Source organism: Anopheles maculipalpis, chromosome 2RL (genome assembly GCF_943734695.1).
Source record: "Anopheles maculipalpis chromosome 2RL, idAnoMacuDA_375_x, whole genome shotgun sequence".
Lineage (NCBI taxonomy): Eukaryota > Metazoa > Arthropoda > Insecta > Diptera > Culicidae > Anopheles > Anopheles maculipalpis.
In genome coordinates, this window is record NC_064871.1 from 61050316 (window position 1) to 61060207 (window position 9892).

The 9892-nt window shown below is 40.9% G+C and overlaps 3 protein-coding genes across 3 annotated transcripts; 2 read left to right on the forward strand and 1 right to left on the reverse strand.

Annotated features, from left to right (window-relative positions):
• Nucleotides 1–171: 171 nt before the first annotated feature.
• On the reverse strand, nucleotides 172–3925 carry LOC126556884 (insulin-degrading enzyme). The gene is made up of 8 exons (XM_050212429.1): nucleotides 3800–3925; nucleotides 2174–3734; nucleotides 1751–2101; nucleotides 1431–1662; nucleotides 1141–1347; nucleotides 776–1065; nucleotides 502–711; nucleotides 172–443 (listed from the first exon to the last, which is right to left on the reverse strand). Exons 1-8 carry the CDS (start codon nucleotides 3889–3891, stop codon nucleotides 174–176), a joined length of 3213 nt encoding a protein of 1070 aa, XP_050068386.1. The 5' UTR covers nucleotides 3892–3925; the 3' UTR covers nucleotides 172–173.
• A 379-nt stretch (nucleotides 3926–4304) lies between these two features.
• On the forward strand, nucleotides 4305–5515 carry LOC126558256 (DNA/RNA-binding protein KIN17). The gene has a single exon (XM_050214233.1). It carries the CDS (start codon nucleotides 4336–4338, stop codon nucleotides 5512–5514), a length of 1179 nt encoding a protein of 392 aa, XP_050070190.1. The 5' UTR covers nucleotides 4305–4335; the 3' UTR covers nucleotide 5515.
• Nucleotides 5516–6004: 489 nt separating this feature from the next.
• On the forward strand, nucleotides 6005–8627 carry LOC126557156 (DNA cross-link repair 1A protein-like). Its single transcript, XM_050212833.1, has 4 exons — nucleotides 6005–6481; nucleotides 6558–7494; nucleotides 7563–8013; nucleotides 8085–8627. The coding sequence occupies exons 1-4, from the start codon at nucleotides 6040–6042 to the stop codon at nucleotides 8625–8627; spliced, it is 2373 nt and encodes a 790-aa protein (XP_050068790.1). The 5' UTR covers nucleotides 6005–6039.
• Nucleotides 8628–9892: the final 1265 nt, after the last annotated feature.

Consider the following 9892-nt stretch of genomic DNA (forward strand, 5'->3'; position numbering starts at 1 on the left):
ATAGTATATTAGAAAGTAAGCTGTTCACTATACGGCAATTGTCTTGTGCTATCAATATGTTACGTGTCTTAGGATTGACTTAGCAGATGGTATAAGAAAGTTGTGTGAACAATTGTGGATTATTTTTGCCATGCAGATCGATCGACCAATCTGTTCCACCGTTACAGGCATATTTATAGCTTGCATCGCCCTCCCTTCGGCAAAACCTCCATGTAAGGTTGAGCTAATGGATAGAGTGAGCGAGATGATTTGAAACTGGCCAGATCCGGTACCCTGATCAGGTTCTTCTTTGCAACGTTCAAAACAACGGTAGAATCTGTTACTTCCGCTTCGGCTGGAGGTTCTTCTGCATCTGGCGTGCGTATTCCAGCATCTCTGTCAGCAGTGGAAATTACGTGCACCGATAAAGTACTTCTGGACGGAGCACCCAATATAATGTGTTCCTATGGAGTATTTAAGTCTGGTCAGTTTGTCTGTATATTTGTGGTTATTTTATCATACCTTATAGTAATCAATGACTTGTTGCTTGGTCAAAGTTCGGAGCTTCTCGGCTTCTACTTGAGCACGGTTGAAGTGATACTGGCGCAGCGATATTTCTTGAATGAATATGTTAAACTGTGTAATCAATCGCTTCGGCTTTTCTAGAAACAGTGCGACTAGTGCTTCCTTGTGACGATCAAACTCGCTGTCCGTTAAATTTTCTAAATACTCCTAGAAAGGAAACGAGAAATATTGTTAGCCTGCCGGCATTAATTTTTAAATTGCTAGCACTTACCAACATATTGTTGAGGAAGTTTTCAATCCGTTCTTCCACATAAGTCGGATGGCGGAGCGACTGCACAATGATTCGTAGGCCACAGATGCCATTTGCTTTACGCGATCTACAATATACAACATAGCCAAGCTGTTCTTTGGTGCGCAGTTGCGTGTAACACTTTTCGCTTAGCAATTGTGACAAAATGTCGACAAATATCGAATGAGGCTCTTGTGGACCGCACTGCAAGTATAGCTCCATGCAGGAGCTCTTGTGGAACTCGTTCGTTGCCTCGAATAGAAAGCTTTCACCTGGGAAAAATTACGTGAATGTTTTGTTAAAACTTTTTAAAATCCTTTGGCGTCACGGTTCTGATTGCTCCTTACCTTTTCCGATCTTGTATTCACGTTTCGGAAGCAGCTGTCTTGCCAGCAGCGGTACAAGCGTTGCATCGGTATATTTCATTTTATCTTCCACCAAACGTGTCATTTGTAATGCTTTTTCCTTATTTACGTTTCCATAAATGAAACATTCGACGTGCATTTGGGCAAGCAACTGTTCGATAAACGTTTGCAATCGTTCCAAGGAAAGTACTGTGAAAAAGAGTTTAATTTAAGAATAAAACACAAGAATCGGGGTTGGTATTGTAACATTGCTCCACCAAACCAATACGTACACTGGGTGGAATCCAGTAGCTCTTGCCTTGTCCATGCTTGTTCTGTTAAAAGCAGTGCAAGGTAGTAGATGGCATGCTGATAAGGTTGTTCTGTTTGGTAGTTTTTGAGACTCCGAACATATTGCTCCTTTAGAATTTCAAATCGGCGCCGATCAATTTTAAAGTTGAACATGCTATCCAATACCTTTTCGAGTAGTATAACTTGCTTATGGCTGTAGCCACCTATAGAGAGCTAAACGATTGCATCGAAAAGGAAATTAATACCATATTTTTCTTGCATACCACTGCGCTAAGTAATGTAATTCGGCCAAGATACTTACACTGATACCAGAAGTTGTGTTGCTAACCCCAAATCCTAACCCGGCCAAATCTGCCTCGAACAAGAACTCGTTCAGATGATCTTTAAGTAACTGTACAAAGAGACGCGTTAGATTGCAATTTAACGGGTTGGCGTACACGATCGGGCTGTTGAAATCGAAACTCATCAAAGCTTTTGGCTTCAGGAACTCTACATCCTGTTTAAACCACGTCCTGATGATAGGAGTGTCCTGTATAACGATGGGAAAATTTTCTAGCCCACTGTCAACAGGCAACAATTCGAAGTCGGTCGGAATGAATGGATTCGGCTCGGGCAAACTTAGATTGTCGTTCAAATCGGGCGTAGACCAGTACTGAAGGTTAAAAAAACCGCCACAAGTTAATGTTAATCAAAACCAATCCAATTCCAAACGTGTACTACTTACTTCCAATACAGATGGTTCGATTTTATACACGCCGTACTTTGTACCGTACCAACGTTCTTCGGCATTGGCCAGTGATTCACACTTTTGTCCCACAATAACCAGTCTCGCTTTATCGGGGGTCAGCTTACTGATGAGATCCTCCACCAGATCGGGTCGCCATTCCGTAATCAAGCAGTGAGCCACGAGCACATCCTCCAACGGGAACAGATGCATCGAGCTAACCACGTTCGTTACAAGCGTGCTCGGATATTCTTTGTCTTTGAAGCGAAACACCATTTCACACAGATTACAGTACTCTTCGAATATCCACTTTTGGGGCTTTTTCACCCGCAACATGTGGATGTACTGGAAGATGAGTTTCGCCGTATCATCGATATGATTGAATCCGTCTTCCGTTAAATCGACCATCACGTCAAAACTTCCGAATCCTCGGCCTAAGCTGCAGTAACCGCTGCTTAACTTATTGCACCAACCTCTAGCCTTCAGCTCGGACAAAATGCTTCCTTTGCCCTCGTGCCCAATCAGATGGCTCACGTAATGTTCGGGGCCAGCCTTGTAGTACTGTTCGAGATCTTCCATCTGAAAGGATATCGTAAGCGATCGTATGTCTTTCACCGGTATTATGTACGTCTTCGTACTCAGGTCCTCGTTTCTGTATGGCATATCGGGCCATCTTGGTGCGACTATTTGCCTATTTTCAATCTGGGAGAATATTTTTATTACCATCGCTTCCAGCTCGTCTAAGCTCTCTTGCCCAAACACAGCCAAACTCATGATATTCGACGAGTACCACGTATTGCAGAACTTTATCAACTCGTTACGCACATTGATGTTGTTCCGTTTCGGACTTTCGGAAAGCGTTTGCTTGTTTCCCGTTCCGAACCGACTATACGGGTGCGACGATTTGCACAGCGACTTGGTCACCTGCTTAATACGCCACACATCTTGTGATACGTTTTTCTCGTGCTCCGAATTTACCGCATTAATTTCCCGCTCCGTTACTTCCTCGTTGAACAGTGGTGCGATAAAGAATTGCGAAAACCGATCCAGTGCTTCTTCCAGCTTGCCGGGAATAACGTCGAAATAGTACTTTGTCATGTCGGAACAGGTGGCAGCGTTTGAGTTGCCACCGTGCGTTTTTAAAAATGTTGTGTACTCATCCTCATTCGGGTACTTTTCGGTGCCGAGAAACAGCATATGTTCGCACAGATGCGCCAAACCGGGTATTTCCAACGGATCGCTTAGGTGGCCCACAGCGACGGAAAGAGCGGCAGCTGAAATGTCGGTGGTGGGGTCCGATATTAGCACAACTTTCATGCCATTTGAAAGCCTTAACCCGCGGTAATCACGATTGTCCTGAATGGATTTTGTAATCGTATTGATACGCTCGAACGGGACGTTTGCAGTCGATTGAGGGAGAGACATCGAAGCATTGGACAGTTGTGCTTTGCTCGTTAGTTCAGTTGCCATGTTGGGAAAAGCTACCACGTTTCGCTTAATTACTGTTCGATTATTATGCACTGCTCTTATCGTATTGGTCGTACGGTAAACCAATGACTTCCTGTAAAACATTTATCATAGAGAAGAAGTGACGACATGCGAATCGATTTGTTGTTACAAAATTACCCTAATTGAATGTTGCACAGCGTATTGGCATTCCGGTTGATGATTTGCCGATACACAAGGTAAGTACTACGTAATACCACTTGAGTTAACATTAACACTAAAATAAGCTAAAATTTCGGGATTTATTATGCACAATATTTATTTTGTCAACAATGGCAAACGAACGCAATGTGTATAGCTGACACTAGTGCGGGAAGTGCCAGAATGGCACATTCATCTGATCGATAACGTTTGTACAGATTGCGCCGATATTTTTTTTAAACAAACTCAAAAAAGAAAGGATCTGTTGGTAATTGCTAAATTAATTAAAATCTTAATTTGAAATTTTTTTTCATAATTTGAGAGATGCAAAAATTGAGATCTAAATTCTTGCTGCTCTTCCACTGTGCGGTTTTTAGATTGTTTTCGAGCTGTCATTTAATTAGATATGCTTTTCGTATGCTTCATAGGTACGTAAACAAACAACAAAAGCCATTCCACTCGGGATACTTTTTCTAAAGCGTATTTTCCGTAAAAGTGCGGCAAACTCGTTCAAAATGGGTAAAGGAAAAGCAGAAGTTGGGACGCCAAAGTATTTGGCCAATAAAATGAAGGCGAAAGGCTTGCAAAAGTTGCGTTGGTATTGCCAGATGTGTGAAAAGCAGTGTCGCGATGAGAACGGGTTCAAGTGCCACACCATGAGTGAATCGCATCAGCGACAAATTTTACTCTTTGCGGATAATGCTGGCCGTTTTATCGATGGATTTTCTTCCGAGTTCCTGACAGGATATCTACAGATATTGCGGCGACAGTTCGGAACAAAGCGTGTTGCTGCCAACAAGGTGTACCAGGAGTACATCGCCGATCGTCATCATCTTCACATGAACGCTACCAAATGGCATTCGCTGTCCGACTTTGTAAAGTACCTTGGTCGGAATGGGCACTGTGTGGCGGATGAAACGGATAAAGGCTGGTTCATAACGTACATTGACCGCGATCCCGAAACGCTGGCAATGCAAGAAAAGATGGCAAAGAAGCAAAAAATGGATAAAGATGATGCGGAAAGATTGGCGGATTTTATCGAGGAACAGGTGCGGAGGGGCAAAACTGTGGACGAACCCAGTAGCTCGGGATACTCGGAACTGAAGCGAGCGAATGAGGAGGAAACGATTAAAATTGACCTTAAGCTGAGTATTAAACAGCCTCAGCAACAAGGCACACCGGCGGTGGTAATCAAGCGTCCATTCGATGCGATAGATGACTCGAAAAAGGAGAAAAAGATAAAATCTTCTTCTAGCAGTGGGGGAGAAACGAAAAAGTTATCCGCATTGGACGAGCTTATCAAAGAGGAGGAGCAGAAGAAGGAGAAAAACAACCGCAAGGACTATTGGCTTGCAGAGGGAATTGTAGTCAAGCTGGTCACCCGTTCCTTAGGCGAAAAATATTACAAGGAGAAAGGCGTAGTCGTGGAGGTGATTGAAAAGTATCGTGCAAAGTTGAAGTTGCTTGAAACTGGTGAGAAATTGAAGGTAGATCAAGCCCATTTGGAAACCGTAATTCCTGCCGTTGGGAAACAAATCTTAGTGCTGAACGGAGGCTATCGAGGTTGTACAGCAACGTTGAAAGCGATCAACACAGAACGATACAGCGTGACGATAGAAATAGCTTCCGGACCATTGAAAGGGCGATTGGTGAGCAACGTTGCTTATGAAGATATCAGTAAACTATTTGTTTAAAAAGTGCGTGTGTAGGGTTAGTATATTAGTTCTACTGAGATATATGTCTCTTTGGACGGGATTATAACTAATAAAAAAATTAAAACTTAATAAACGAACGCTCTAACTTTGTGGTAAATTGTTGCTAACGGGGTGTAGTGTAGAGAATAAGAGCTCTCGCAAATTTTTGAACCATATTTAGCCTCTCTCATTGTTGCATTCAGCGTAATCGTATCGTTACAAAATTTGAGAAATGATATTTATTGGATGCATGAATTGTACTTTGATATTAATCTAAATTTATTTACATAAGGAAACTGTTGGAATGAAAATTAAAATAATAATATGCTAAAACAAGCTAAAAAACGAATTTGCTATTTTTCTATATATTTTTTTCTTTGTTTCCCAACGAACGTCAAACGAAGCAACATTGCTTCGTTTGACACACCTGAAATATCAAAACAAATCGTTGCAGCGCCAAAATAAACGTCAGTTCGTGCAAAATCGAAAACAATCGCAGTTAGATGAACCATCAAATTGTTAGTCATGGAATCTTCTCCGCCGAGAAGAACTTTACGAAGTTCTAAACGATTATCACTTTCACTAACCCGTAAGAAAGGGAAAACGGAGGAAAATTGTTCAAGGAATGTATCGACAACACAGCCAAGTGTAATGCCGCCTAAATGTGTGTACACCCCGGATGTGTCTGACAGGATCGAACAAGTAGTAGCGGTGAACGAGAACCGAAAAAATGCTTTAAACTCGGAGCCGATAAGCACAGAAATCGGCATTGCCGGTATGAGTGGCATTACTGTTAGGAGAAATCTGTGTTCGCCCGAAACTATCATTATACTCAGTGAAGACGAAAATGATGGGGAAACACCATCGAAGAGGTCGATCAGGAAGTATTTTACACCAACTAAACAATCAAGCTACATTTCGGATGCCACCGCTAGCTGGACAACGGGAGGCAAAAAGAGCAGTGCTGGTAGAGTGTCATATGTTTCATGCTTGCAGTTGCATTTATGTAAATTATTTAACTTATTTGCTTTGTTTTGTTTTAGCTCAATCATCGGTGAAAAAACATGGTCCACAAACCCTACCCAGAAAAGACGTTGGCAAAGTACGGCGCAAGATTTGTCCTAGTACCAACATTAAGATGCTTACGAAGAAATACTTTGATGATTCGCAAAAACGGATAACAAACTTCTTCAATAAAGAGGAAGATCCGGATCGAATTGGGTATTGCCGGGTGCTGAAAGAATCGGTCATGCCAGCGATCATTACCGGCGATATGGATATCGAGCAGATGCTAAGTGTGTCGGTGGATGAAGGTACAGAGCGGTTGAGTTTCTCGCAACATGCGTCGGAATTCGCTTTACCAGATCCGGCTACAGCAGTGAATCCATCTCAAATTATGGAACGCATTGAACGTATGCAAAGTGCATGCTACGATCCCGAACGAGAAGACTGGAATATGGAACGTGTGGCATTTCCGGTTGAAGTATCGACTGCTTCAAACAACAACAATGAATTTGATAGCTGCAAAGTCAGCATAAAGAAGACTGAACCATCAACAACACAGAGCAAAACGACTCAAAAGAATAATCGACTTAGCTTTATTCCACAAACACCAAACAACAAAATAACGCCGGCATCAAAAGCTTCCCGTAGTAAGGGGTCTACCACTGGTGGTCGAAGTAAGAGTGGCAAAAAGATCATTTGTCCTTCGTACAAAATCATAGCGGGCACCAATTTTGCCGTCGATGCGTTCCGTTACGGTGATATTGAGGGTGTAACGCACTACTTCCTAACGCATTTCCATGCAGACCACTATATTGGACTGAAGAAAACATTTTCCAAACCACTCATAATGTCTTCGATAACGGCAAGACTTGTGAAGACGTTTATTAATGTCGGCGAAGAATTCTATCGCGTGATCGAATTGCATCAGTCAATTACTATTGATAACGTAGAGATAATAGCGCTAGATGCTAATCAGTAAGTAAACAAAGTTATTCGTTGCAAGCTAAAGACTTATTAACACTGCACGTTATTTGCATTTTTAGCTGCCCGGGTGGCGTTATGTTTCTGTTCCGCTTACCAAATGGATGCAATATACTTCATACGGGAGATTTCCGTGCATCGCCGGAGATGGAAGAGTATCCGGAGTTTTGGAACTTTCCAATCGACTGCATCTATCTCGACACAACGTACCTTTCGTCCAAGTACGCATTCAAATCACAGTGGGAAAGCGTGGCCGATGCCCGTGAAGCTGTATCAACGTTCTTGAAGAAGAACATCGGTGTGAAGGTGCTAATCGTTTGCGGCAGTTATCTGATAGGCAAGGAGAAGGTTTGGCTCGAGTTGGCTATGGCGAGTGGTATGAAAGTATGGACGGAACCGAACCGTTGGAAAGCGTTGACCGCAATAGCGGATCCGCAACATCTGTCGCTGCTTGTTGCTGATCCGGTACAGGCAAATATACACGTGTTGGCTATGAAAAAACTTTCGTACGATGTAAGTATGATTATTTGAAGGTAGTGAGACATTCCTGAATTAAGGTCTTTTTTTATTCAAACTCTTGATAGGAATTGAACGAATACATGAACCAGTTTCCAGACCGATACGATACCGTCATTGCTATACGGCCCAGTGGATGGGAGAAAAATAGCAAACCGCAGTACCGAGGGCGAATCAACATAGTGGGTATAGAATATTCGGAACATTCGAGCTTCGATGAGCTGAAACGCTTTGTACAGTTTATAAGACCGCGCGAGGTAATTAGCACAGTGCCATATGGAAATTCTAATCAAAATCGAACGCCAACAGTGCCTGCCTCATGGTATCAGGGAGATGTCCGGCCGCAGCGAAAGGCTTTGCAGCTCTCTATAACGAATTTTATCACACCCGTCAAGGGTGCTGATGTAATTATGCCAAATGAACCATCCTCTTTTCTAAAAACTCGCTCGTTATCGGTTCGGAAGAAATCAGGTGAGGGAAATGATGGCAGCACCGCACAAAGTACGGGTGATGTGATAATAGTAGATGATGAGAACGGTGATGTAGATATGAAATCCGATCACAAATCAGAAAATGGAGAACTAAGCTACGACAGTGATTGGTTACCATAAAAATGTGTTTTTTTACGGAAATCTAGTAAGGTAAGCAGTTATTAGATATATCAATTCCATTTTAAAGAATAGAATTTAGGTAAAATTGTTATGATCTGAACAAACTGAAAGCCATGAAAGAATTAGTAAAATGTTCAGAAAAAATGGGAATATTTCTCAATCATGGCTGTGGTTCTTTTTCTCTTATATGTTATTAATTTGATAAAATCTCTAAATAATATAAGAACAAAATAAAGATAAAAATAAAATATCTATAAATGGATTGATAAAGATTCCATAATAGATATGCGTTGACGCGTTGCGTTGAAGTGTGTATGGTTAGAATTTATTAAAAATATAAAACGAAGAATAAGGTGTAGTTAAAAAGAGGTATAATACTGTAATATTTCATTTAAACATGTTATTAGATAGTTTTATAAACATCAATAAATGTAGGTTTATATATATATATATATATATATATATATATATATATATATATATATATATATATATATATATATATATATATATATATATATATATATATATATATATATATATATTCTTTTGCAGAACTTTGTTTTGTAGCTAAGATGTTTCAATCGTTTTTATGAACGTATTTAGACAGGTTGCATTGCTAAGATCTGTGATAAGTTACTTATTTTCTCAACCTTTAATCTGGAGATTTATTTGCATGGTTTTGAAACGTTTGAAAATAAATTTGATTCATAATCACTAGCTCAAGATCGAGCTTATGTATTTCATTGGAAGGTAATACATATAATTAGGATACTGTTTGATAACTGCTATCAGTATGTGTCGCTGCTATCAGCGATAAAAAAATAGATTAAATTAAAACACCGAGTAGAGTCTCAAAGATGTAATACTGTTAATTATTTAATTTATGTAGCCACTACAATCGCTTATCGGTCTTGGTATTAGTAGTGCTTTTCTTAATTCCTGTCGGTAGTACGTTGAATCAGAGGGTAACATCAACGCTATCACTCTCTATAAATTTGAATATATAAGGATACTTCTGCCCGTGTGAGTTAGGAGTTTAACGATGCGCAGCTGATAACTGATGCATCTTCAGATTCGCCAATGGCCCATATTAGGAGATTGGCATAAGGAGAAGGAGCTTAACATCTAACGTCGTGCTGATATGGCCATTTGGTTTAGTCGATTCCAGGAAACTCGGTCCAGGGCTGTCATTAGCATTAGGATATCTACGGTGCCAAACAGATCAGCTGGTCGCCATAAAACGGCAAAGATGGTCAGTCCTC